The sequence below is a fragment of the Sorex fumeus genome, unplaced genomic scaffold (assembly GCF_029834395.1).
Source record: "Sorex fumeus unplaced genomic scaffold, SorFum_2.1 ptg000054l, whole genome shotgun sequence".
NCBI classification, from domain to species: domain Eukaryota; kingdom Metazoa; phylum Chordata; class Mammalia; order Eulipotyphla; family Soricidae; genus Sorex; species Sorex fumeus.
Genome location: NW_026606111.1, coordinates 261414 through 289296, shown reverse-complemented (window position 1 = coordinate 289296; position 27883 = coordinate 261414). Strand labels below are relative to the sequence as shown.

At 65.7% G+C, this 27883-nt stretch overlaps 2 protein-coding genes across 3 annotated transcripts in view; both read right to left on the bottom strand.

Annotated features, from left to right (window-relative positions):
* The window catches only part of ZBTB48 (zinc finger and BTB domain containing 48), a 299924-nt gene extending 277248 nt beyond the window's left edge, over positions 1-22676 (bottom strand). Inside the window, exon 1 of the mRNA XM_056124957.1 lies at positions 22672-22676. The gene's annotated coding sequence lies outside the window, so the exon portion shown is untranslated. The remainder of the gene's footprint in view (positions 1-22671) is intronic.
* Positions 873-25788, bottom strand: KCNAB2 (potassium voltage-gated channel subfamily A regulatory beta subunit 2). 2 transcript variants are annotated; one of them, XM_056124962.1, is made up of 16 exons: positions 25671-25788; positions 25033-25074; positions 20645-20915; positions 13837-13880; positions 13163-13200; positions 10368-10447; positions 8787-8831; positions 8368-8412; positions 8025-8068; positions 7468-7554; positions 4711-4796; positions 2975-3095; positions 2386-2480; positions 1952-2072; positions 1713-1801; positions 873-1208 (listed from the first exon to the last, which is right to left on the bottom strand). In XM_056124962.1, exons 2-16 carry the CDS (start codon positions 25064-25066, stop codon positions 1119-1121), a joined length of 1290 nt encoding a protein of 429 aa, XP_055980937.1. In that variant the 5' UTR covers positions 25067-25074; positions 25671-25788; the 3' UTR covers positions 873-1118. The 2 variants fall into 2 exon arrangements, with proteins under 2 accessions (XP_055980937.1, XP_055980938.1); XM_056124963.1 differs by lacking the exon at positions 20645-20915 and having other exon boundaries at positions 875-1208; positions 25671-25782.
* Between the last annotated feature and the right edge of the window lie 2095 nt (positions 25789-27883).

Here is a 27883-nt window from a genome sequence, read left to right as displayed (position 1 = left end):
TCCCTAGTAGGGGGCCCTTCCACCCTGTGTCCCCCGAGTGGTCCCCATGGTGGTCCTGGCGAGGCACTGGCCTGGCTCCCCAGCTTGTCAAGGTCACGGCAAGGGCACAGTCTCCCTGCAGACAGACCCCCCTTCCCAGTGCCACCTCCATCAGTGCAAGACTCGGGGGTCCAGGTTCCCCGGGGCAGGGCAGGGGTGCTCCCTGCACTCATAGATGGTGCTGTCCGGGATGGGTGTGACGGCGTCAGGCTATGGGGGCAGAAAGGGTCGGGGAGCACCTGGCCCTCAGCCCTTGTCCTGCTGGATGGGGATGGGCCCTTTTGCTGCAGGAAAGCCTGGCTCCTGAACCTCTTTGCTGTGCAGCCGGCCAAGGCTGGGGGTCAGCTCGAACCCCTCCCCTTCCTTCTGACCCCCGTACCAGGCCGAGGCCACAGAGGGGCTGCCCACCCTCTTTCTGACCTCAGTCTGGCCGCGTCTGACCCTCCGGCCCCTGTAACAAGCTCTGGCTCCCACAGCTGAGCGTCTCCCTGTGTGAGGTCTGGAAGGTGCTGCTTAGGGTGGGCCCACACGTTCTCTCTGATGAGTCTCCCTGGGGGGGGGCTTGTGGGGGTGCAGCAGGGGGCCTGGGCTGGAGCCTGCTCCTCCGGACCACCTGAGGTCCTGGCCTCCCTGTTGGGGCTCACGCCTGGTGTGTGAGGAGGGGTGTCACCATTTCTGTGGGTCCCACGCTGCACAGCCTGCCCCCAGACCCCTCCCCTGCCAGCAAGGGTGGGTGGGACGGCTGGGCAGGCCAGGGGGGGCGGAGAAGGGGCCCGGAGGCCCAGACCTGCTCTCCTCCACCTAGTGGGGGTCCGCAGCCTGCGGGCACCGGGGGGGCTGTGCTGGGGGGTCCGCGGTGCGCTGGAGGCGGGGCAGAGGCGCTGGCGGGGATGCGGGGCTCAGGGCCGCCCCCCACCTCGGCCCAGAGAAGCAGCGACGGGGGCTGGCAGAGGGCAGTTTCCCGGCCCTCGGTGCTAGTTTGCTCGTGGGCGCCAGCCACGTGCCTGACTTGGCCTCAAAACAGCTGGAAGCGGACAGAGACTGGGGGGGGGGCACAGCGTCCAGCCGGCACGGGCCGCTCACGACCGGTAGTCCTTTTTGCTGTAGGGTTTATTGCCCAGGATGCTGTCGATCTCGTGGATGATGGAGGACGACAGTTTGGGGAGGACCTGGACAGAGGCAAGAACGCTCGTCAGAGGCCGCATGGCTGGGCTGTCCCCAGCCGGCCCTGGGCAGCAGTGGGCACTGACTGATCTTGGATTCCAGCAGGCTGGTGCAGAGGAGGCTGCCCGGATTTGCACTCCCCTTTCAAACTCCAGAAGCCTCTAGAATCTTCTGAAAGTACGGCAGAGGCATAGAAGGCTAACCACAGGGCCAGAATGTCTGCTTTCCACAATTCCCAGCCCTCTCGCCTCAAAGGACAGCACACCGGCCCTCAGGTGATAAAAGCCAGGGGTCCGCGGCCCTCTTCTCCCCCAGTACGCATGCCCCCGGCTCCCCGGACCCGAACCCCACCCCCAGCTCATCTCCTGCTCTCCGCTCCCCCCATGCTGTTCTGACTCGTTCAAACCTATGGGACGATGACAGCTTTGCACCCAGCAACCTGGAGTGCTGCTTGGAAGGCCTTAGCCTGTGCTGGCCGTCTGGATGGGGTGGTCCCGCAGGTCACTCACCTGGATGGCCCCGATATTCTCCATCAGCTGGTCTGCACTGGAGGCGCCCAGGAGCACGGAGCTGACGCCTTCGTTCCTCAGGCACCAGGCTGGGGACACGGGGGTGGGTGAGGCCCTGCCGGGGCTGGGGAGAACCAGCCCCTGGTCCAGGGGGGCGCCTTAGGGGAGATAAAGACCCGGCGCTCAGAGACCCTCCCTCGCCCGTGAACTGGGCGCCCTGACACCCAGGGAAGGGTCACCTATGGCCAGCTGGGGCAGGGTGCAGCCCAGCCGCTCGGAGATGGCCTGCAGTTCCTTCAGCTTGGCCTGCTGGCGCCGGCCCTCCTCACTCAGGATCTTGTCCTTCAGCCACTGGTAGCCCTGGAGAGGGGTGGAGAAAGGGTGGTCTCTCTCCTGAGCCCCTCCGCCGAAATCCTTCTGCCGCCCGCAGCCCAGCTGACCCCAGGGCGACTTGGGTCTGGCCACCTCCTGAGTCCCCGCTCCAGTGGGGTGTGGGCAGTGGGGGATGTGCGGGCGGGCAGCTCTGGGGCACTGGGAGGCTCTAGGCGTTCAGGTCTAGGGTTGGAGACAGGGGGGGCCCCCTGGGCACGGACCGCATGGGAACCCCCCTGGACAGGCCCCTGCACCACCGCACAGACGGGCCCAGGGCCGTCCCGATGCCCACAGCTGTCACCTTCAAGGAGGCTCTCGAGTAGGGCGGGATGCCACTGTCGTATTTCCCCGAGACGATGCCGCAGGCCAGAGGGGACCAGGTCATGGCGCCGACCCCTGGGGGTGGACAGCCGGAGAGAGGTCAAGGGGGTGATGGGACAGAGGGAGCAGCAGGCAGAGGGACGTGGCAAACAAGAGAGGTGGGCAGAGAACAGGGTGGGAAGAGAAGAAAAAGTGGGTAGGGCAGGAAGAGCTGGGCGGGGGCGGGGCAATGGGCGTGGCCAACAGATAGGGGCGTGTCCGAAAAGAAAAGGCAGCCACGAGGGAGCAAGGCCAACAAGGGGCGGGACATGAGCAGCTCGGTAAAGGGGCGTGGCCAAAGGGCGGGACAGCCGCGTGGCTGACAGAAAGGGCAGGGCCGGGGTGATGGGCGTGGCTAACAGGACGGGGCGTGTCCGACAAGAGGCAGGACATAAACAGCTCGGCGGAGGGGCGTGGCTAACAAAAGGGCGTGGTCAACAGTGGGCGCGGCCAAGGGCAGCGGGAGGGGCGTGGCCGAGGCGAGAAGGCGGGCGCAGTGCGGGGGTGGAGAGGGGGCCCGGCCTGCCCACCTATCTTGTGGAAGAGCTCGGGCAGCTGCACCTCCACCTTCTCCCGCTGAAACATGTGGTACTCGGCCTGCTCGCAGATGGGCGGGATCAGGTTGAACTGCCGGGCCACGGAGTAAGCCTCCTGCGGGCGCAGAGGGCGGTGGTCAGCACTGGGGGGTGCGTGGAGGGGTGCTGGGGGCAGCCAGGCACCCCGGGGAAAGGCTGGCCTGCCTGCCCACTTCCCCCCGCACGCTCTTCCTGGGACCCTTCAGGCCACGGTGAGCCCGCAGTCTGGGTCCTGGGCCCCAAGGCAACTCAGCATTGAGACTCAGCTTCTGGGAGCTCCTGGCCTGGTGGCCTTGGGCACAGGGATCTCTGCTTTGTGCTTTGGTTTCCCCATTGCTGAGGGTAGAGTGAGCCAGGCGTGGCTGGAACAAGCATGGCAGGGCCGTGGCAGACACCCCCCTCCCCCCTGCTGCCATCTCTTGAGCCAGGATGCAATTTCCACATCAGCATAACAAGGTTAGGGCTGACTCAAGGCAGTTTAGGAAAGAAGCTAGGGGCAGGGCACTGGTCCTGGCTCTGCTGGGGCCATTCCTAGAGGTGCTCGGGGACAGATGATGCAGAGGATGGATCTGGGGTCAGCTGCAGGCCAGGCATTGCCTTCCTCTCTGGTCTGCCCCAACCCCTAAGGCTGGCCAGTACAGTGGTCAGTGGAAAATCTTTTTTTTTTCTTTTTGTGTTACACCCAGTGATGCTCAGGGCTCTGCACTCACAAATTACTCCTGGTGGTGCTCAGGGGACCATATGTGATGCTGCGGATTGAACCCAGTGGGCCATGTGCAAGGCAAACACCCGACCCGCCATATTATCTCTCTGGCCCCCAGTGGGCAATCTTCTGTAAGGCCTTCGGGAGGGCAGTGGCTTCTGAGGAGCAGGGTGAGGGAGGCAGGGACTGGGCTGGGTGGGTGGGGTCCAGCCTGAGAACGGGCTGAGGAAGCTGCTGCCCAGAGCGTCAGGAACCCTCTGCCTCTGCCGGCATCTGCGTGGCAAGTGACCAGCAGGAGAGTCTGGTGTGGACGGGGGGGGGGGGGGGGGGGCGGGAGCCTAGTGTCAGAACTGGCTGGGGTGTCGCACGATCCCGGGCAGGTCACTCCGAGGGCCTCTTCTGTACAGAGGCGACGGTGGTGCTGCCCTTGAGGGTCTTGTGAGGGCTCCTGTGATTCCCTGAACTTGGTGCCAGTGCGGTATCACCTCTGAGCCTGGCCGCGCTCTGGACTTTGCCCCATCCCGTTAGGGCCCCACAGGTCCAGGAGAGCAAGGCTGAGGACCCCATCGTCTCAGCCAGCACCAGGACCCTCTAGGACCTCCACCCCGATATGGTCCCGCCCAGTGTTGCCCCTTAGCCCAGTCACAGTGTGAGTCTCTGGGGCCCTGACCTTCACCAGAGTGGACAAGGGGTCCCTGTGTGCATGCACTCAGACATGCACTCGGACATGCTCCACTGTGTACACATATGTACACACTCAACAGAGCCCAGACATGTGCACACGACATGCATACAAATACCAGCACACGTGCACGCAACACACACGAACGCACAATGCCCACACACACTCAGGTATGCACAGGTGCATGCCGTGCCCGAACACGTGCACAGTGCTCACACACGTACACACACAAGGAGACACGAACAACACATGCACGCACAGAGGTACAAAGTCCCACATGTGCGCGCACACGCACGTGGCCCCTACCATGATCTCCATGGAACTCCAGCGTGACGTGCCCCAGTACATGGCCATCCCCTGGTTGATGACGTGGGTCATGGCTCGTACCGTCTCTGTCGTGAGAAAAGGTGACACTGCAGGTTGGGGGCAGGCAGGGGGGGTAGGGGCAGGGGCGCGGCCTGGGGACACTGTGGCAGACGCAAGCAAGGCCAGGAGGGCAGGTGCTGCAGAGACGGCTTGCAAGCGGTGTGCGCCCGGGCTCTGGCGTCAGGGGTGCGGGAGCTTGGGGACGACAGGAAATGTGTCCCGCGACCTGGAAGGGGGTCTCCACGGCAGTGCTCCCAGCAGGTGTCTGAGCTGGGGGCAGGGGGGAACCGCTGGTTCCGGGTGCATGATGGGGAGGAGGGCCGAGGACTGGGCATGCCGTGCCACAGGCTGCCGGCGGGCAGCCCAGGCTCTTTCCAGGGAGCCGGGTGGGGCACGGTGGCATGTGTGAGGACGAAGGTGAGGCCTCGGAGCCCCCAGGGAGCCGCAGCGTCCTGTCCCTAGGGGGCTACACACCGCTCTTGGGCCAGCCAGGTTCAAAAAGGCCTGGAGCAGGACTGTCCATCTGTCCATGAACCCTGACGGTCCCCCATTCCCTAGCAGATCTCTAGGCAGCCCCTGACCCCCCGCCAGCCGCCAACGAGGCTCGGGAGTCACCCTGGGGGGTTTGGGATGCCGGGGATCAAACCCGGGTCATCTGTGTGCAGCCTGTGCCGTCCTCACGGCCCATGTTGTTTAGAAAACAATCTGACCTCGACTCAGGACCCGGTGAACATCTCCGCTTTCTGGGGGGAAAGGCCACCCCAGGCCCGCCTGGCCCCATACAGTGCTTCCAAGTGCAGCTGCCCGAGGCCGCGGGGGCAAGCCGGCAGTGCCTGCGACCGGGCATGGGCCTCCTCGGACATGCTGGCCCCGCGGGGCTGCCTCAGAGCCCTGTGGATGCCGGGGCCTGGGCAGTCGGGGAGGAGGATTGGGAAGCCAGGCTGGCCCTGGGAGCTGCGCTCGCAGCAGGCACCTTCAGGCAGAAAGTGGCCCTTCTCTCACTGACCACGGCCCCTCCCGGCCTCCCAGAGCGGCCCCCAGCAGGGTGACCCCCGTATCGCCCCCAGCCTCCAGGGAAGTAGGCCTGGCTCCACTCTGCCCACCTGGGGCGGAGGGCGCGGGGGGCTGGCAGGGAGAGTCCATTCCCTGCTGCCTGGCCCCCCCAACACACATGGGCAGGAAGGAGAGCGCCCGCCGCCCGCTGAGGCCGCCTGTTCCCGCCTGGACTCGGAGCCTGAGACATGCGGCATCTTTGGCTCAGGCCGCATGCCAGGGAGACGGCAGGGCAAGACACTCCCCTCCCAGGCAGGGGGAGTGGTCCGGGTTGCCTGCAGGGTCCTGGGTCCTGAGGGTCTGCAGCAGCGGCTGGTGGGGTGCAAGCCCCTGTGGGGGTGTGCACGGCTATGTACCCCTGCTCAGGCCTGCTGCCAGGGGTCTTGACACAGGGAGGTCGGGGGCGACTGCCCTTCACCTCGGCATTCAGTGCTGCTGAGGTGGGTCCCTCCTGTCGCATCACAGTGCCAGCTGGCAGACAGGCCCGTCCCCATGGAGGGAAGCCCAGATCCCAGGCACCAAGTCCTGCCCTTGGCATGGACGCCCAGCGGTCAAGCCTGGCCTGAGGCGCCCTGTGTTCAGTGCTCGGCTCAGGCGGGCAGACATGCTTCCCCACGGAATAATCTGGCAGCCCGGCACGGGCTGAGGGTACCCGGGTCAGGAGGGGCCAGAGAGCATGGTGCCCACAGACGTGCCGGGCCACGAGTCGGGGGACCCTGAGCTGTCTGCCCCGATGGGAACTGGGGTCCCCCCCTTGCTCCTCCCAGACCAACCAGGGTCAGGGTTTCAGGTGCTGATCACGGCACCCCCAAGTCCGGGGGAGCTGAGGCCGAGGCTGCAGCGGTGCCGGGCGGGCGGGGGGACATGCAGAGGAGGGCAGGAGGGAGAGGGCAGCCGCGTGGGGGGGGTATCCCCACCGCGTGCTTGTCCCTCACTTGCAAGATGTCCTCTGGGGCACTTATGTTTGCTCTCTGCATTTTATGGAGGAGTCTGTCACCGGGAAAGCGGTGTTTAAATAACAACGCTCTCATAAAATGCAGCCGGGCCCGGGAGTCAACAGTCGGGTGAGGGGCCTGTGTACCTTCTATGACGAATGTCCTGGACTTGGAGGAACTAAATGGGTCCCCTGGTGATAAAAGAAAGATTTAAAGAGACCAGAGTTTGACAGCTGCGGGCGGCGGGGGACAGGGCAGGAGCCGGTGGCCGCGGTTCTCACAGCAGAACACGCACACAGCCACGGGCGCGGCGTGGCCGCAGAGGCGACCCCGGGCCCCGAAGCAGCAAAGCGCAGATGAGAAAACGCCTGGAGCAGGAAGTGGGGGCCCAAGGGGACCCCCAGTGGGAACAGAAAGGATGGATAAAGAAATAACTGCCTCGGGCAACTTGCAGTGCTCCCTGCCCTACGGAGCAACGGACCGCCAGCGTCAGGCCAGAGCTCCTGGCAGAATGTGCCAGAACAGAGGGCGGTGGGCTGCCCGTCATGCCACGTGATGCCACGTGGCCCAGAAGAAAGGCGACGGCATGGTCCTCAGGGAGGGCGTCTGCCCTGCCCACTTCCCAGCCTGGCCGCCTCGGGCCCAGAACCTTCCATCCCCCGGAGAAGCATTGATGCTGGCAGCCAACGGCGCTGCCCTGGGAACGTACCTTCCATGGGTGTGTTGGGGTCCGGGCGGTTGGCAAAGACCACGTCCACGTACTCCAGCTGCAGCCGCTCCAGTGACGCCCTCAGGCCTGGGGGCGGGAGGGACCATCACTGTTGCCCCCCGCCCCCCCACAGCCACCCAAGCCCGGGAGCGAGAGCAAGGCCAGGCCGCAGGGCGAGATGCGTGGATGGGCTAGGCTGGGCATCCTGAGTGAGCCACAGGGGCACCTCCTAGGGGTTGGGGAGGGGCACAGGTGTCGCAAGGGATGGAGGCCTGGGGATGTGACGCATAAACCGGAAAGGCCTCCTCGGAAGCTGGGGGTGTGGAGACGAGGCTACATGGGTGCCCCCGGGTTGGGAATGTTCTAGCACTCAGCTCAGCAGGGTACCGGGCCCTTCTGCCGCCCCTCCCTGGCGAGGGACGCGCCCTGGCCGGGGCAGAGGAAAGGACGGGAAGTGGGGGCTGCTCTGGGGAGGGGGGGCAGCGGGCTGGCCTTGCATCTGCCCACAGGAGGCAGATGGGGTTTAGGGGCCCGGGTGAGCCGAGAGCCCTCCTCACCTTCAATGACGTGCTTCCTGGAGAGGCCCCTCTCAGTCTCTGCTCTGAAAGACAGGGCATGGCACTGTAGGGAGCGTTTTGGACCAAGGGATAAAAGCCACTGGGCACCAGGGCGTGAACGTAGCATTAGGGACACGCCACACAGATGGTTGGTACTGCTCAGCACCAGCTGCTGCTCATGCTGGACTCGGGTTGAGAGCCATAGGGCCCCGTGGCCCCCCAACCCCGCCTCCGCCCTCGGGGGCTCTGGCCTCTGCATCCCCGCCTCTCCCCACCTCCTGCACACCCGACCACCCCCGGACCCCCTAATCAGTTGCCCTCCCAGCCCCTGTCCTCGACCTACTTTCCTCCCCAGAAGATCTTGGTGGTGATGACCAGGCTGGACCGCCTATGGGCAGGAGAGAAGGGGGGGTCATTGGGCGCCCCCTGTGTTCAGGTCTCCCCAGGGTCTGGGTCCTTCTCAACTAGGAACTTGGGGCAGGAAAGGGGAGATCCGCTACACCTGCGGGACCGGAGAGCCTGTCACGGTGCTGGGGGGACAGAGGGGCTCTCGGGGGCAGCGCAGAGAGGGGATGGGAGCACGCCCCCCCCCCCCCGGGTTCTGAAAACTTGGAGGACTTGGGGAGCCCACAGGGGAGGGACAAGGAGGGACGGCCCAGGCTCTTGGCCCTTGGGGACAAGGGGACCCGGTAGCTGCGGCCCTGTGTGTGCCCGACTCTTCTCAGGGGTCCGCGCTGGGCTCGGGCTGGGGCCAGAGGTCACCTCCAGCCCTTCTTCTTGATGATGTTGCCGAGCACCACTTCAGCCCTGCAAGGAAGAGACGAGAGTCCTAGAGCAGAGAAGCCCAGGGGCCCCGCGGCGAAGTGCCCGGCAGGACCCTCCACAAATGTACCGGTGCAGGGGACACGGTCACGGGCAGCCCCTGCCCTGGCACTGCTGTGGGGTGACAGGGCCAGGGAGGAAGGTGACTCATGGGGTCCAGGTGGCCTGTTTTCTGAGATAACCCGTGTCCTGGGCCCGGTCGGGTTTCTAGCTGGACTCATGTACACACACACTCAGGGACTCATGCACCATGGGCACACACACAGGACAACATGAGAGCACGCATGCGCGCACACAAACACACACACACACACACGTCAGGCTCACACGTGCGTGCGTACCATGCACATGCCTGTTCACGTGAGGTGCCAGGCAGCTGTTCATGTATCGGGGTGCACGCGTGTGCCTGCATGTGAGTGTGCACACGCGTGGATGGTGTGTGTTCATGTCATGTAGAACATGTGCCACGTGCCCATGTGACAGCAAGCACACACACAGCTGGGTGTGTGCAGATAGGCCCCGTTTCCTGTGTTTGGAGGATGGGGAAACAGGCTCCCCCCCGTATTCTGGGGCTCTGCAGTGTCTGATCACGTGACAACATCTGTTGGCCATAAAGTGCATCTGAGCCCCAACAGATGGGCAGCGGTTGCTTAGTCACGGAATCTATCCGGATGCGCTGTTCAGCTTCTGGCTGTGCCCGGCTGGGCCCAGACTACGGGGGTCCCCCTCACTCCCGACAAGGAGCAGGGCCGGGAGGAAGGGCTGATGGCCAGTGCGGCCCAGCGGCAAGGGAGACATGTCCAGGTTAGCAAGTGCCAAGTGGGGCGGGCCAGCCTCGGGCATCCCCAGGGACGGCATGGGCCCGAGGAGGGCAGTGAGCACCTGGGGTGACTGTCCTGAGGAGGGCGGCTCCCTGGCAGCCCTGCCAGGGGATCTCTGAACACAGAGCCAGGAGTAAGCTTTGAGCACTGATGCGGATGGCCCCCAAACTAAAAGCAAAACCAAGGTGGGCATATAAGAGGCGGGGGTACCGGGAGGGGCCACTCAGGGCTGGTGTCTGACCCTCACCTGAGCCCCCTAGACACCTGTCACCCTGGTGGGGACCCCCAAGGAGACCCCTAGGACTGTCCGCTGGGCTCCCTATGTCTCAGAGTGTGGAGTCAACCCATGGCTTCACAACCGGAGCCAACTCTTGAGGCTGACACACGAGAGGCCCGAGTGGTCCAGTCCCTGCTTCTGGCCGGCGCCACAGCCTGGCGGCCTTGGCTTTCCCAGGCAGGCTCAGGGTCAAGCTGGGATGCGCTGCCGGCGCCGGTGCCTGGCAGCCCTCACGGCACCATGAGGACGTGCGGCTCCCAGACCGACTCGGCCCGTCCTGGTTCTCGCCCGGCCCCACCACCAAGGTGCTCAGGAGGCTGGGCAGGACTCAGTGTGTGGCAATGCCCAGGCCTTGCGACTGGCTCGCTCATCTGAGGGCCCCCAAGAGAGCAGGGGTGCCAGTGCGGGGAGCTGGACACCTACTTGCCCGCCGCGTACACTTCCGCCGTGTCGAAGAGGTTGATGCCGTTGTCGTAGGCTAAGGTCATCAGCTGTTCCGCCATCTGAAAGCAGGGAGGCGGGCGGTCTTGACAGCTGTCCCCGTGCCCAGCCCTCCCCCACGGCCCCGGAGAGCGGCGAGGTCTCAGAAGGGATTCGGGGGTCCCCCGCGGCTCGCCCCGACGCCCAGCCCAGAACCAGGGCTGCCAAGGATGAAGGTGAAGCACTGCCACCCCATCCCGGGGCGAAATGCACCTCCAATCCACATGCACCCAGGACTGAGGGCACACTCGGACCCTTGCAGGTGGGGAGGCGAATCCGGGAAATGCCCCCAGCACCCAGTACTGGAAAGGGCCACCCCGAGGCCACCCGAGTCCTGCGCTCAGGGAGGAGAGGCAGACATGGCCAGAGGCAGCTGGGCCGAGGGGTGGAGTCGGGTGCCTGCCGGGGTGGCAGAGGCACCACTGAGGGGGCCCCAGAACCCGGCAGGGTGCGGGAGACACCTCGAGGCAGACCAGGAGCCCCCGGAGACCACGGAGTTGCCCAGCTCACAGCTCAAGGGGTCACCAGCTCAGGGGTAACAGCTCACAGTTCAGGGGTCACCAGCTCACAGTTCAGGGGTCACCAGCTCACAGCTCAGGGGTCACCAGCTCACAGCTCAAGGGTCACCAGCTCACAGCTCAGGGGTCACCAGCTCACAGCTCAGGGGTCATCAGCTCACAGCTCAAGGGTCACCAGCTCATAGATCAGTGGTCGCCCAGCTCACAGCTCAGGGGTCACCAGCTCATAGATCAGTGGTCGCCCAGCTCACAGCTCAGGGGTCACCAGCTCATAGATCAGGGGTCACCAGCTCATAGATCAGGGCTCACCAGCTCACAGCTCAGGGGTCACCAGCTCATAGATCAGGGGTCATCAGCTCACAGCTCAGGGTTCACCAGCTCACAGTTCAGGGGTCACCAGCTCATAGATCAGGGGTCACGAGCTCACAGCTCAGAGATCAGAGGTCACCCAGCTCACAGCTCAGGGGTCACCAGCTCACAGTTCAGGGGTCAACAGCTCATAATCGGGGGTCGACCAGCTCACAGCTCAGGGGTCTTCCAGCTCACAGCTCAGGGGTCGCCCAGATCAAAGCTCAGGGGAAAGCGCTTGCTCTGCACACAGCTGAGCTGGGGGATTCCCGAGCACCACCGGATGTGGTCCCCAAGCAAAACGAATCCCAAGGGTGGCGGGAGGGCCGGGCCTGGTGCAGAAGCCTCTTAAGGCACGAGGCAGGGCAGGGCGAGAGAGAGAATGGGGTCAAGGGTCCAGCGCCTGGCAAGGGAGCTTTACAGCACCAGCGGGGGGTGAGGGGACACTGGGAAGTGGGGACTGCCCAGCACGTGAGTGGACTGAGTGCTCGGGAGCTGGGCTGCTAAAGGTGCCCAGGTGGGGATGTAGCTGAGAGGCTGGAGCGATGGCGGCATCTGCGAGGCCGAGTCAGTCCCCAAATGGCAGCACCGGGGTTAGCCCTGGAGTCTTCTAAGCACCTCAGCCCTGAGCACTGAGCTGCCTTCAAGCTGGGTGAGTGTTGCTGGGGGCCCCTGGGGCCTGAGCACTGCTCCGCAGGTCCTCACCAAAAATGGGTCTCACAGCAAATGCCATTCTAGGCTTGTTGGAGCCTCAATAAAAATAGTCTAAAGGGGTGAGCTTGGGGACCAGGAAACGACCCAGAGGGCTTGTGCCACGTGGGGACCTGGACACCTCTCACTGCAGGGCATGATCACCGAGAACCCAAACTGCAGGGTGCTGTCCCCCAAAACAGAACAAGTCCCCAGAAGGGCAGTTCTTACGCTTCTTGTATTTGAAAAAAAAAAACATAAAAAAGAGGAAAAAGTCACGAAGGCCACATCTGGCCCTACCTGAGTGACCACACGTGGCCATGACCCGTGGCTGACCCTGGCTGTGCACCCCTGCTCTGGTCACAGGACGCCACCTCCTTGGCCTGGCTTGAGGGTCCACCCCAAACTCCTGCTCATTCTTTGGTTCCGACATTGCCCCCACTGGGACCGTCCAGAATGGGGGGGGTCTAGTCGCCATCCTGGCCCTGCCAGCACCACGTCAGTGTGTCCTGGAGATGACTGGCAGAGCCCAGCCTGGTGTCCTTGGGTGAAGAGCATCTAAGTGGACAGGTCTGGCTGGTGGTGACTGCCCCGAGAGCTCCCGGCTAGAGTTTCTGGCAGCGAGAGGGGCGGGTGGCCCACGGGGCACCAGCTGCTATTCTGAGTGCTCCCGACGCAGTGGGCCTGAGTGCTCCTGAGTGCTCCTGACGCCCGCAGGCGGGCAGGCCCAGAGACTGAGCCACTGCAGTGCTGGGTGTGGACCCAACACCCCCAAGAAAGAAACAGCGAAAGGCGGCAAAGCTCCTTGGGCAGGTGAGGGAAGGGCGGTCACAGCTGAGGTCCTGATGGACGCGCTCGTGAAATTTTCAAGGCCACCTTTCCAGCCAGGGCGGGCGGGGGAGGGGGGTGTTCCACCACCCTCGGGCCGGGGTGGGAGGAGGCTTGCGGGGAGGAGTGAGTTGCCAGGAGCTGGGCTCCGCAGAGGGGAATCTGTCCCGGGCGCTGCTGTGTGGGAGCCCAGGGCGCGGCCTCTACCCCTTCTGGCCCACGTGGGAGGGAGGGTGGGGTGTGGCGGGGTCCAGGCCCTGTGGCCAGCGTCCCTCCCCCCTCTTTCTGATGGAGAAACGGCAGGCTCAGGGGCCTTTCGTGGGCGCGCCCGGCAGGGTGTCAGAGTCGCCTTACCTCGTCGGTGATCTGGCCTCCAAAGGTGACCCATGTTCCTGCAAGGGGATGCGGGCGTCAGGGGCCATGCCCGGGGCTGCCCGCAGGGCCCACCCGAGGTGCGCGAGTGCATGACAAGAGCAGAATGTGAGTGTGCGAATGACTGTGTGTGAGTGTGTCAGTGTGTGTGCATCAGTGTGTATGTGTGTGTCTGTGTGTGGATATATGTGCAAGTGTATGTGTGACTATTGACAGGGCTCAGGCTCCCTCCCGAGGAACTTGGGGGTTATCTGTGTGTTGGAGACTGACCCCCTGCCCTGCTGTGTCTGCGGCCCTGTGTGTGGTCACTGTTAGTGGTGTGTGTGTGTGTGGTGTGTGTGCATACTGTGTACAGTGTGCTGTGTGTGGTCTGTGTGTGTGCTGTGTATGTGTGGGTGCTGTGTGCGGTCTCTGTGTGTGGTGTGTGAGTGTAGGCATGTGTGTGGTGTGTGTACGTTAGGTGCCTGTATGTATGTGTGTAGCGTGTGCGTGGTGTGTGCTGTGTACCAAGACCCTGATACTCACCTTCTCTCCCCAGCCCCTCCTCCCAAGCCTGCAACTCTGCCCCTCGCAGGCCATCCAGGCCTCCTTGGTCACTGGCCCCCGCCTGTGCCGGGGAGAGCCGGGGAGGCCCCTCCCATGGCCCCAGCACTTACCGAGCCCCAGGCAGGAGACCCGCAGGCCCGACTTCCCCAGGTTCCTGGAAAACAGACGGAGTGAGCGCACGGGCAGCCCCCCGCCAGCAGCCCCCCAGGACAGCCCTGCCTGTGCCTGGGGATACTTGGGCCAGAGGGCAGTGCTCGGTGTCCGGTGCTCAGCCCACCTGCCCACCCCTCGCCCCATTCCCGAAGAGCTCGGATGTGGGAGCCTTGCGGCAGGAATAGGGGAGACCCATCCGCCTGGAGGGAGGACCACTCAGGGGTTCCTCCTGGCTCTGCACTCAGGAATTACTCCTGGCAGTGCCCGGGGGACTATATGGGATGCTGGGAATTGAACCTGGGTTGGCCACGTGCAAGGCCAACACCCTCCCCGCTGTGCTATTGCTCCGGCCCCTGCGCAGTCAGTTTTGAGGGACGCAGAAGTGACCCCTGCCTCCCCCCCAGAGGCCCCGGCCTTGCCCACGGTGCCCTCTGCTCACTGTTGCCCTGTCCCCGCATGCAGTGGAGGCTGGCACGGGATGGCTCCTGAACCCATGTCCAGTGTGGGGATACCAGGATCGCCCCACACCTGGCAGCCCCTGCCGTCTCTGCACACGTACGACCTGCTGGGGCTGGGCTTCCACCCCGGGCGCTGCACGCTCCCCGAGCACTGAACTGGGAGCAGTCCCTGAGCACTGGCAGGTGTGAGCCAAAGAGTGAACGAAAGCTATCGCGTTAAAGGGGGCAGAGTGCCCCCCCCCCAAAGCCTGCACGCGTGTCCCTGCAGTGGTGGCCACCGTGCCTCCTGTCCTCGGCTCCCCGGGGCCCCTGTCCCGTGTGGAGCCTCTGGACACGAGTCAGGGGCTACTTCTCTGGTCAGTGGTTTATTATTTATTTTGCTTTTTGGGCCACACCCGGCGATGCTCAGGGGTCGCTCCTGGCTCTGCACTCAGGAATGACTCCTGGCGGTGCTCGGGGGACCCTGTGGGATGCCGGGGATCGAACCCAGGACAGCCGCGTGCAAGGCAGACGCCCTCCCCGCTGTGCTGTTGCTCCAGCCCCATCTGGTCCGTGATTCAGAGGAACCCCCGTGGCCCCGCCTCACCGGCCCACACCCTAGAAGGTTCCGTGGTGGCAGAGTCAAATGTTCTCTATTATTACGATGAATATATTCGTTTGCGTTTCTGGGCCCCACCCCACAGTGCTAGGGGTGACTCCTGGCTCTGCTCTCAGGAATCCTCCTGGGGGTTCCGGGGGCCATACGGGTGCTGGCCCAAGCTCCCTCCCTCCCACCCCCCCACTGTTGTCCCCTCGCTCTGGGCCTCGAAGGTTCTTTTGCGCCTCCTGATACTGAAGCCAAATGGAGGGAGGGAGGGAGGGTCTGCGCGGCCTGAGGTGCCCGGCGCCTGCCACGGTATCCAGGCCAGGAAGGGAGCTTGGCCAATCCCGCAGGCTGGAGTCACTGCCCAGCACACCCCCATAAGGCGGCTTCGGGGACACACTGGCTGGGGCCCAGGCGCAGGTCTCAGCTGCTACTTGGGATGAAACTGGGAAGCGCTGGTGGGCGCATATGCCAGCTGAGGCCACTCCCTTGCCTCAGAGGAGACATGACGGGTTCTCTGACAGGCAGAATGAGGGAGACAGGCTCTCTGAGGGGGGGACAGATTCTGAGGGGGGACAGGCTCTCTGAGAGGGGACAGGTTCTCTGAGGTGGGGGACAGGTTCTCTGAGGTGGGGGACAGGTTCTCTGAGGTGGGGGACAGGCTCTCTGAGGGGGACAGTCTCTCTGAGGGGGACAGGCTCTGATGGGGATAGGCTCTCTGAGGGGGGACAGACATTCTGAGGGGAGACAGGCTCTCTGAGGGGGACAGGCTCTCTGGGGGGACAGGCTCTCTGAGGGGGACAGGCTCTCCGGGGGGGGGGACAGGCTCTCTGAGGGGGACAGGCTCTCTGAGGGGGGCAGGCTCTGAGAGGGACAGCCTCTCCGGGGCGGGGGGGGGGGGAGGACAGGCTCTGATGGGGACAGGCTCTTTGAGGGGGAACAGACATTCTGAGGGGAGACAGGCTCTCTGAGAGGGACAGGCTCTCTGAGAGGGACAGGCTCTCCGGGGGGGACAGGCTCTTTGCGGGGGGACAGACATTCTGAGGGGAGACAGGCTCTCTGAGGGGGACAGGCTCTCTGAGAGGGACAGGCTCTCTGGGGGGACAGGCTCTCTGAGAGGGACAGGCTCTCTGAGGGGGGACAGACATTCTGAGGGGAGACAGGCTCTCTGAGGGGACAAGCTCTCTGAGGGGTCAGGCTCTCTGAGAGGGACAGGCTCTCTGGGGGGGACAGGCTTTCTGAAGGGACAGGCTCTCTGAGGGGGGACAGACATTCTGAGGGGAGACAGGCTCTCTGAGGGGGACAAGCTCTCTGAGGGGGACAGGCTCTCTGAGGGGGATAGGCTCTCTGAGAGGGACAGGCACTCTGGGGGGACAGGCTCTCTGAAGGGACAGGCTCTCTGAGGGGGGACAGACATTCTGAGGGGAGACAGGCTCTCTGAGGGGGACAAGCTCTCTGAGGGGTCAGGCTCTCTGAGAGGGACAGGCTCTCTGGGGGGGACAGGCTTTCTGAAGGGACAGGCTCTCTGAGGGGGGACAGACATTCTGAGGGGAGACAGGCTCTCTGAGGGTGACAAGCTCTCTGAGGGGTCAGGCTCTCTGAGAGGGACAGGCTCTCTGGGGGGGACAGGCTCTCTGAGGGGGGACAGACATTCTGAGGGGAGACAGGCTCTCTGAGGGGGACAGGCTCTCTGGGGGGGGGACAGGCTCTCTGTGGGGGGACAGGCTCTCCGCCCTGACAGGCTTCGCTGCCTCGTTGCTCATCAGGGTGACGGGTCCCTCCGGGGCTGCCTCTGGGAACTCTCTGGCCCCGTTTTCTCCCCGAACAGAACCAGTCAGAATTGGTCAGCCCTTGCTCAGGAAAGTGGCTAACGAGATGTGTGGACGCGGCCCGGGTCAGTGGCACAGGGGACCCAAGCAGCAGCCCAGCCCTGGGAGTCACAGACCCCTGAGATACTGAGAAACTCAGATGCTTAACGGGCTGGAGCGCACGTGTGCACACAGGAGCCCAGGCTTCATGCCTGTGATACACGGCCCCGAGCACTGCTACAGAGTCGCGCAAACGAAAACAGTGAGCTTCAGAGGACTTGGGATGAGCGCGGGTCACTGTTGGGTGAAGCCCCATCCTGTTACTGGGCCCAACATGGTCCCCTGGGGGTCTCCAGTGCTCACCCCTGAGCACAAGCCAGCAGGGCTGAGTGTGCAAACCGAGGCGAGCACCATCCCGTCCTGAGTCCCTGCGCCCCGAACCATCAACTACAAAGGGCAGGGCAAGAATCGGTGCCAGGGTCAGGCCTCGGGCTCTGGGGGTGGCACCAGACAGAGCTGCAGGGACGGAGGGTCAAACGCCCGCAGACGGGCACACTCAGCATGGCACACACAGGCGTGTACACACCCGGCAGCACATGCAGAGCTCCCACACGCACAAACGTGCACACACATGGACACATGCGTGCACACACAGACATAAGCGCGCACATACACGCACGTGTACACTAACACACAAGTACGCACAAGTGCACACACATACACACACATTCCCAGGCTCTGGGAGTGACGCGGCAGATCTCAGGGGGTCTGTCCCCCACAAGAGGTCTGGTCACCACGGGGCCACGAGAGGCATGTCTAGGAGGCAGGTTCCTGACGCCACCCCAGGCTCCGGGATAGGGATGCGCGGCCCAGGAGGGCACAGAGTGGTGGTAGACGTCGCCTGGAGCCTCTCAGAGGTGGGACCGGCTTGGCTGCTGCGAGACAGCCCGGCTGGTCAGCACCTGTCCTGTGGCCTTCCCTGAGGCGAAGTCCAGGGCGACAGCCACTGACCCCAGAAACTTGGGCAGCACTTTCCCAGAAGGCCTGGAGCCGCCGAGACCCTCAGAGCCATTCCCACCCCCTGGCTGCAGAGAGCTCCGGGCAGGACCGCAGTGGACAGCAGCCGGCATGGGCAGGTCAAGACCAGACTGCAGGATGACCCCTGACCTTGGTGAAGGGCCAGACCCCTGCAGGACGGCCCCTGCACCCAGGGCCACACCCCCTTGCCCAGCTGGCGGCACCCCCCGGCATCTGAGATGGCCCCGGAGTCAGGCTGTGGGGAGATGGGGTGCGGGCTGAACCCCGAGAGCCGCTGTTGTCAGTCGGGCTGCAGAGGCGCCTGGGTGTGTCTGGGCAGGGACGAGATGCCCCCTTCCCAGCATGGGAACCCAGGGGTCCCCAGAGAGAGGCAGCAAATAGAGGTCAGCCTGGGGGCTGCAGCCCCGGGAATCAGGAGGCCGCAGCCCCTCTTAGTTTTCACCCAGCTCCCCCGGGCGCGGACGGCCACTGCCCACCCGCCCGCCACCCCCGTTCCCACCTCCTACCTAAGCACCATCCCCTGCCATCTCCCGCTGGGCTTGCCGGCGCTCGGGGGGCTCCGCGCTGACGGTGGTCCTGGGCTCCGTGCCGACAGGGCCCCTGCCCGGAAGTGGCTGCGGGCACTCGGGCTGCTGGCTGCAGAGCCCCGGCCCTTGAGGCCATGCTCGGAACACGCAAAGGACACCTGCATGCTGGCCACTGTGGGGCCTCGTGCCCTCTCACCCCGACGGGCTTTCCCGGGGGGCTGGAGGACCCTTAGAAGGAGCTGGGGCTGTCGCTGGCCGGGTGCGGGCCGGGGTCCTGCCTCCGCACCCCGGCGTCTGCTGCTCGCTCCCACGGTGAGCCGCGGAGGATCTGGCCGCGTTTGGGAGGGGGAGGAGGCGCCGGCGATCCGTTATTAATGAGGCCCACGGGGCGGCTGCGTGTGGGACACGGGGGGCGGGACCCTGTGGCTGGCCCAGGAGACGCCTGGAAGCTGAGGAGGTGGAGGAGAGCAGGGGTACAAGGACCCCCAGAAAGTGCCCGGGGCCACCCGCTTCCCCATCACTCCTGCCTGCCGTGCTCGGTGTTGGGTTCCTCCTGGGGTGCTCTCGGGCGGGCACCCTGCCCTCTCGGGCCTCTGCAGACAGGCGGCCACTGCGGGCCCCAGGAGGTCGTGGGGTCCAGGCCCGCCCACGGTGCCAGGGCAGCCCCCGGACCTGGAAGCTGCGGAGGCCCCGGGGGGACAGTTTGGAGGTGGCCAGGGGGCCCGGCTGGGGGGTGCTGGCCCCGACTCTGCAGGGGGGAGGCCACGGGCAGAGGTGGGCACGACTCTCTAGCGCCTTGCTCAAACCCTGGCCCGGGCTGTACCCTGCAGAGTTTGACCCCCCATAGAGCCCAGGGTGCCCGGCAACGCGGGGGAGCATCCCCGTGCTCCCCTTCCTCCTCCCGCCTCAGCACACGTCCACACACACATGCACGGGGGACCCGCCTCCTCTTCCTCCAAGTTCAAGGAGGGCCTGGAGACCCCCCTGAGGGAGTCGCCCCGCTGACCCCACCCCACAAGCCACTGCTCAGCCACAGCACAGCCCAAAACCTGAGCACACGGTCGCACACAGATTGTCTGCACAGGACCTGAGTGGGGACACCATGGGGATGGGGGGGGGGGAGGGGGGCAGAGAAAGAGAGAGAGAGAGAGAGAGAGAGAGGGAGGGAGGGAGGGAGGGAGGGGGAGCAGCCTCCTGGTACAGGGGTGATCCTGAGAACTCTCGGAGCCATTTCTGAGCACCTGGACTTGGCCGACTTCAACCCTGCCCCTGTGGGGACAGTGACCAGACTGTGGCCTGTCAGGCCGAGTGACGGGACTGGGGGATCTCCGTGGGGGCGCAGGGACGGACGGGTTGGAGGGAGGCCCACCCCTACCACCAAGGCCAGCACACCTCACCCCACCCCTGCACCCACGACCAGCTCGCCTCACCCCTGCCCCCAGGGCCAGCACACCTCACCCCTCCCCTGCCCCCAGGGCCAGCTCACCCTACCCCTGCCTCCATCCTGTCTTAGGCAGGCCCTGTCTACCGCAGGGCCTCTTGCCCTGAGTCTGAGCCCTGGGGTTGAACCACACAGACTCTACACCAGCCTGTGGTGCTTGGGGATCACTCCTGGTGGGCACAGGGGACACTCTGGGCTGCCCGGGGATGGAACCAGGGTCAGTGCTTCGGGGGTGCAAGTGCCAGGAGCCGAGAAACCGAATACGCCCTTCCCTGGAAGTGACTCCCGGATAGCTGGGAGCCTGGGGAGGGCGTGGTCAGCGCCGCCTACACGGGTCACCTGACCAGACTGTTTCCCGGAGATGGAAGTCGCACAGGGCGGCCTGGCTCTGTCCTGGCCATCACAGTGAGGAGGATGCCAGGGCCACGTCGGCAGTCACCAAAGGTGCCCATGGCACAGACTGGACGCAGGTGGGTGGGGCACCCAGCCAGGGGGTGCTCAGGGGACACTGAGGGCTCAGCCGGCGGGGGCTGGGTGGGCAGCGGGGCCCCAGGCTGGAGGTGGGTCTCGTGTCTGAGCCCCGCCTGCTCCCTACCCCGGGCTCTCTCTGGAAGCACACGGAACGGCGGGTTTCGGGGTCTCCAGTCACAAGTCCCAGGCCCCTTCACACCTCTGGCCTGTCCCCTGGGGGATCAGAGACGGGGGCAGGCTGCAGGTCGCCAGCTGCAAACGGGCCAAGCCCAGGAGCGGGGGAGAGTGGCCCTGCCCACCCCATCCGCTGTCCCCATGGCTTGGCTCTGAGTCGTGACCCACGGGGCAGACCCATGGGCTCTCCGTGCTCCCGGCCACGGCCACCTCTGGGGCGTCCTGGTGGGGCGGTGACGCCCACTCGCGGCCGCCCGGCCCTTACCGGTACTTCATGCCCGTCTGCTGGGCGGTGCAGCCGTCCAGGGAGAGGCCGTGCGTGCGCAGGAAACTCTCCATGTTCCTGGCCCGGGCGGCCGCCCGCACATCCCGCAGCCGCTGCAGCTCCAGCGTGCCAGCCTGGCGCATGGCGGGCAGCGCCCAGTCCGAGTGGCACCGGCTGCTCACACTCCGCAGGCTCTCGCTGTACGTCATGGACAGCATGGTCCAGCCTGGCCCGCCGGCCGCCGCGTCCACCCGGGAAGTGCCGAAGGGTCCTGCTCGGAGAGCCCGCGGCCACCCTCAGCGCCCTGACGCCCACCTGCCCCGCCCCGCCCCACCCCGCCCCGGCTCTAGACATGAACCCCTCCGGAGGGGCCCCCCCGGCAAAGCCGCATGCCAGGAGCATGTGCCAAGGGCCTGGGGCAGATGGGTGCAGAGAGCATGCACAGCGTGGCCCAGGACTCAGCGTGGAGCGATCTGGGGGTAGCTGGAGCCGACGTTGCAGGCTGCGCTGGGCACCGCCGCTGGGACTCCGTCATAAGCCCTGTCCAGGGCCCCCCGTGCATCTGGGCCTGGGAGCGGGGGACTCCAGGGCCACGGCCACGTGGTCTGCAGCACAGAGACTGGGCAGAGGGGAGTAAGGAGGGCAAGTCCTCGGGCTGGACAGAGGGATGGGCCGTGAGGCAGGTGCCCACGGAGGTCCAGGAGCAGCCGAAGGGAGGTGGGGTGGGGTACCCCGTCCGTCCACCCTCACTTGGGTTCTTCGCCTACCCCTGCGGGTGAGGTCAGGCAGTGGGGGCCGAGGGAGCCAGCACTGAAAACATCTCCCTGTGTGCCCGCTCAAGGGGTGCTGTCATCCCCTCAGGCCTGGGCCTGCCCCTCTGGGGAGCTGGGGGGGGGGAGGGCCCCTGCACCATGAACCAAGGCAGGCTGGAGCCTTTGTGCCTCTCTGGTCTCCGGACCCACTGAGGCGTGCAGGCTGGGGGCCGTCCACCCCAGGACTGTCCTGGGCAGCAGGCAGAGCCCTCCCGCCTCCCCTCTGCACTGGGGAAACTCTCCATGTTCCTGGCCCAGGTGGGTCCCGCCCCTGGGGGTCCCGCTGGTCCCCACTCACCCTGCGGGACTGGCCACGGTCAGGCCGCATCTACCGGTGGCAGCAGTTTCCCAGGGGGTAGGGTGAGAGGGGCCCGGGGGTCTCCCTGGGGGCCTGGACAGGCTGCGGCTTTGGGGGCTTTTCCGTGAACAGCAGGACCCGCCCCGGACGCCCACCCACGCACGTCCCCAGCAGGGCCCCGCGGTCGATAGTCATTAGCTTTCAAGACACTGGCAGTGAGAAGCTGCGGCAGGGGTGGGGGTGGGGGGGCGCTCTAAGAATGTGGTGGGCACATGTGCGTGCTCATGCGTCTAGCCCACTCGCGACTCCAGGCAGCAGGCCCGTGAGGCCATGGGCGGCGGTGGGGGGTGGGGTGGAGCGGAGCCTCGGGAGAACCTGTGCGGCGGGTCTGGGGGCCGGAGAGAGCTCAGGACTAGGGCGGCCGGGACCCCCCCTCACACAGAGCCCTGGGGCGCGTCCCCGGGCTGGGAGGGTCGTGCATGGCCAGGAGGAGGGGTGCTGCTCGCCCAGGGCCTCTGCGGAGTCCCGGGAAGGCAGCCAGAGGGCCAGGCTGTCCAGGGGGCTGCGGCCCAGCCCTGCATGGCCTGGCCATAAGCGCCGATCAGAAACGCCTAGAAATCCAGAAGGAGGGCCCGGGCATCAGGGTGGGTCCCCACTGCCCCACTCTGGGGCCGGCCCCTCCTCGGCTCCCACCCGAGCTCCCAGCAGCCGGCCGGCCTCGGGCCAGTCTATTCTAGCGCCCGGGGCCCCAGGGACTCCCAGGAGCTCCGGGAAAGGCAGAGCGAGGGGGGGAGTGTGGGGGTGCCGCTGGCCTCGTTAAGCCTCGGCTGCAGCGGGCATCTTGCCCCCAGCCCCTCTGAGAGCCTGAGCAGGGGCCCAGGCCGGTCCCCCTCCCAGCTGAGGCGACGTCCGAGCACGGGCAGCAGCGGAGAAACGGGCAGTGTGGCTGAAGCGGGGACGCCAGGAAGGCGGCAGCACTGGGCGCACGCGGCCAGGGCGGGGCCAGCGAGCCAGGAGGGGTCTGCTTCCAGAACATTCCACACTCAGCCAAGGCCCCCGGCAAGCAGCCCCCCCGCCAGCCATGTCATGCCCACCCCCACCCCTCCGCTGTCCACCTGCGGAGTCCCCGTCCCGGGCCACGCAGCTGGACGCCCCCAGCGCCCCCAGGTCGGCCGCTGCCCAGGGGTGCAGTGGGCAGGGGTCGCGTTCGGGGGAGGTTTTCTGCTTCCCGGCGACACCGAGGGGCTCATTTCCCACCTCGGGGTGCCCCAGGTGCTCAGACCTGAGCAGCGTGACTCACCTGCCTTCCCGCTCGCGCGCGGCTCGGGCCGGCGGCGTCTGGCGCAGCCGCTCAATTAGGGAGCGAGAGCGTTGGCGCGGGCTGAGTGCATTAGACCTCTCGGGCGCCGGGCGCAAGGGCTGAATTATTCAGGAGTCTGAGCGGGGCGGGCTCGGCGCTGCGCTGTGGCCGCCAGCGGATGGGTCCCGCCCCCGGGGGTCCCGCCGGTCCCCGGTGCCCCCCCTGCTCACCCTTCCCGCCTCTGGGCTCCCTGGAGGTGCGGGACCGGCCACGTTCCTGGCCGCATCTACCAGGTGGGAGCCGTGTCCCCACCTCTCCCTCTGCCCACACCCACGCCCCGTCCCCTCCACCGGGAGGTGGCCCAGATTGCTCTGCATTCTGCTGCCGCATCTATAAATGGACGGAAGGTTCTGGAAGCCTGGTACTTGGACCCGGGCAGGGCTGCAGGACACATCCTGGCCCGGTCTGGGGGCAACCAACGCTCTGGGTGAGAGTTGGGGATAGGGGGTGCTGACAAGGTCGTGGCCTCAGAGGCCCATGGGGTGACCCTGGGGCCCAGATGGATTCAGTCACCCCCTGTCCCCGCACGGCCCTGGCTGTGGCCATCTCCTGGCCCTGGGCCGGCCCTTCTGCCGCCTGCCCTCTCAGGGTCCACAGGCTGGCATGTACCTGCCCTGTCGAGGGCTCCTGCTGGGTGGGCACCAGTCCCCGCCCGCACCACACCACCCACGGCGCCAAGCTCCAGAGCCAGGTGGGGTCTGCACCGCAGAGGGGCTAAGCCGGCGATGACACCCCAGGGACAGCAGGGATGGGCGCCTTGGGCCACGGCAGCGGGTGCCACAGAAGGACCTTCGTGAATGCATCGGGTCCACAGAGAGACTCACGGGCCACAGCTGCTCAGGACCCCCAGCTGTGGGCTGAGATGGGGGCTCAGGACCCCCAGCTGCGGGTTGGGATGGGGGCTCAGAGCCCGCATGGATGCCCTGGGCGAGAAGGCCTTGTGGAACTGGGTGATGGTGTGGGCTCCTGAGGGCAGGCAGTGGCTGGGGGTGAGGCCAGTGCTCCGAGGGAGTCTCGGCTCCTGCATGCCCACGGGGGACGCCTCCTCAGGGAGACCCCCGGGGAGGTCCGGGGGCCTCACTTGCTTCCTCCCTGGGGGTGGCCCAGGGGTCTGAGAGGCCCGAGAATTTCTTGGATCAGCACCAAGGCGGCGGCACCACACGGCTGTTCTCATGGTCTGCACACACCCACATGCACCCCCCACATGCGCACACACACTAGTACCCACACCCCCCACACAAGCGCACACCTACCTGCACCCACCACGCTTGTCCACATCCCCCCGCACGCCGCCACGGGCACACACGTGTGAGCAGGAGGGTCCTCCTGGGCAGTGCTAGGGGCCCGGTCTGGGCCCAGCAGTTCCACAGCAGAATGCGAGGACGGACGCCAGTGCCTCCGCGCTCCGGGAGGACGAGCCTCAGGGACCAAACTAGGACCTGCTCCTTGTTTGTGCCATGGGGACTTTGCGAGGACATGGCGGGGCATGACACAGAACCCGGCACCAGCACCGACCCAGCACCCAGCACTCAGCACCAACCCGGCATCCAGCACCCAGCACCGACCTGGCACCCGGCACCCAGCACTGACCCGACACTTGGTACCCAGCACCCAGCACCGACCCGATATTCGGCACAGACCTGGCAGTGACCCAGCATTAAATACAGATGAAGCACCTGCCTGTGACCCCATATCCAGCACTGACCCCAGCCCCTTGCCCAATACCCAGCACCCAACACCTGGGCCCCTCCTCCCCCCAGGCATCAGACATCAGACAACACCTGGGCCCCTCCTCCCCCCAGGCATCAGACAATAGAGCAGGGAGGGGCGGGGTGGGCAGGGCAGCAGGGCTGCCTCCACGCTCGGTCCGGGCCTCTGGCCTGCAGGTGGGGGAGACGCGGGTGCTCGGGGGTGTTACCTGTAGAACTGCAGCTGTCTTTTGGGGCTCCCATAGCGAGTGCTGCGGACAGCGTGTGGAGAGAGGGGAGAGAGCCCGCGGGCGTTAGGGGGGAGGGGGAGAGGGTCCGCGGGTGTTAGGGGGCAGGGGGGAGAGAGCCCCTAGGCGTTAGGGCAGGATAGAGAGAGAGGGGAGAGGGAGAGAGCCCACAGGCCTTAAAGGGGGCTGCGGTGCAGGAGCAGCGCCACCCAGTGGCCACGGTGAGGAATGCACTCAGCCTAGTCCTCCCCGCTAAGGTCACAGCCCGTGGGTGAGTGGGGGGCTCCGGGCCAGAGAGAGGCAGAGGGAGGACGGAAGAGCCACTTGCCCGGGGGCCGGTCCAGCCCATGTGGGACATCCCTTTTCCCCGGGGCCCCTCAGATACCCCCGATGGTCTGGAAAGGCCCCGGGGTGCAGGTCTGGGAGCCCACGGTGCCCCTCCCTGCCCGGGCCTTGGCGAGGGGGCACCCGGGTCTGGGTGGGCCCATGGGTTGGGACCTGCCAGGGGAGTGGGGAGCAGAGGTGCGGGGCAGACACGAAGCAGGCAGGCCACCGTACGGGTTCTAGAATGTTCCAGCCATCACCCCTTTTCCTTTCCCTCCCCCGCGGTCCCAGCTCACCTGTAGATCATGCCGGGCGAGCCGGTCTGCCGCAGCGAGAGCCGAGCCGGGGAGCCCGTCGTGGATTCCGGATACATGGAGCCGCTCGGGCGCGCAGCAGGGGACGGTCCTGGGGGAGGCAGAGCGCAGGGTCAGGGCCGGCGGGGAGGGCGCTGGCCTCGCATGGCTCCCTGCCCACCGGGAGTGAACCCTGAGCACAGCCCCAAACAAACAAGACCCTCGGGCCCTCGGCGACGGCAACGGACCCCAGACCCGGCTCCTGCCCGAACGACAGTGCCGGGAGCCCTGGGACCCAAGGGCCGGTCCATGGCGCATCGGAAAGGCCCTCAGTGGCCAGACGGGTGATGGACAGACGGACGGATGGACGGACAGCGCTTGGGAGCCTCTGTTCCTCACCCACCTCTCCACTGGGCCCTCTTGGTCCCCACACACCTTTCGGTCTCTTCTCTGAGGCTCTAGAACATTCTTCCCGTACCAAACACACAGGGTGGGTCTGGGACTTCCACCGGGACTGTCTGTCTGTCTGTCCAGATCCCTGCCTGGGGAGCCCCTCACCTCCAGGCCCATCCTTGCTCCTGACCCAAGAACAGGCCGCAGGGAAGGGCATCACCAGGCCGCTGAGATCCCGGGCCCAACCCCAACCCCCAGACCCAGACAACCCAGCCCTGAAGCCGGCAGGGTGGGCGATGGCGCGACGCCCTGGCTTCCCTGCGGCCGCCACCCCCCACCCACAGGAGTGGGCAAGGGGCTGAGGCCCTCACAGCAGGGAGGAAACACCTGCGTGATGCAGCCCACAAGGGTCTGGGCCCGGAGCCCTGTCAGGAGTGCTCACTGAGCACTGCAGGGAGTGGCCCCCAGACCAAAGAAACGGAATGACAGGAAGAGGTCACTTCCCTGGGTCCTCTCTGCGGCCCAGTCGCAAATCTCATGCCCCTACACCATGGCCCCGGGACACTGGCCCCCCAGGCCCTCTCTCCAGAGCTCTCAGGACAGCAGCACACACCCCACCCCCAGTGGTACGGCAGGTGCCCCCAAACTCAAGGCCCCTTCGGAGCCCATTGCTCGGCACCCGGGAACATAAGGGACGACAGAAAATGCCCCAAGGTTACAACTGTCCCCTGAGGGGCAGCACCGCCCTCCTGGGGAAACACCATCTACACTGCACAAATCACTCTCAACGCGCGTGAGGGGCCAGCCACACGGGCTGGAAGGTGACTGCGGAGTGAGCGCCTCCGACAACACCCCGGTCTGGGCTCCAGCCGCGTAGCCCACAGCGGATGGCGCCTTCACCGCAGAGACACGTCTGGGAGCCCGAACCCGGGACCCTTGGGGCTCAGGGCCCCTTCCCGCGTCTCCCTTCCAAGGGAAGCCCACCCACCGCCTCTCCGGCTGCTCCTGACCCCGAGGTTGGGGCTGGGAGGCCCAGGGCTTTTGTCGCCCTCGGATCTGTCTGCTGGTCACCTCCCCTCTGACTACGTGCATGGACACATGCACATACGACAGCAGAAGCACACATCCTCACAGGTGCACCAACTGTACACATATATGCACACGTATAAGCACACACGCTCGCACCTGTGCATGCACGTATGCTGGTATATGGGCACAGACACACATCAGTACATGCGCAGACTCACACCCGTTGTTTGTGCGCACAAACCTGTACGCGTGTATACAAGCACACACTCATCTGTACACGCACACTTACACACCACATAGTAATCACGTGTGCTCACAGTACACATACATATGCCCGATGCACACCTACGCTTACACACACCTACACACCAGATACACAAGCACATGCCCCAGTGCGCGCACACACACACACATGCGTGCACTCTCACAGCCACACACACACGCGTGCACCCACACACACTGACCGCCAGTGAGGCCAGGCCACTACCACCAGCTCCAGAGACCCACCCACAAGCCTTCACTGGGGACAAAACCCATCTGGGCTCCTGGCGGCCTGTGGAGACCACCTAGCTGGGGGTTGTGCTGGTCCCCACGGCAGTGTTGGACCCGTGACCCTCTGGGGGTTCCTTGTGGCAGGCTCGCCCACGTGGCTCTCGTGGGGTGCCAGGCGGGGGCAGCCCAGGGCCACACTCACTCCTGCTGCCCAACCAGCCTGCGAAAACCGCCTGAAACCAGCTTCGTGTCCCTCCTGGGGTGCCCCATGTCCGCTGGGAACACAGGTGGCTCTGGGTTCG

Bases quoted from the DNA above. Each gene is read 5' to 3' on its own strand.
- KCNAB2 (XM_056124962.1), bottom strand. From the start codon at position 25,066: ATGGGAGCCCCAAAAGACAGCTGCAGTTCTACAG. The intron at 3,096-4,710 runs GTAGGGGCCACG...CTGCGCCCGCAG, and splicing joins GGAGTTCCATGGAGATCATG to GAGGCTTACTCCGTGGCCCG. The intron at 2,073-2,385 runs GTGACAGCTGTG...ACCCCTCTCCAG, and splicing joins ACTCGAGAGCCTCCTTGAAG to GGCTACCAGTGGCTGAAGGA.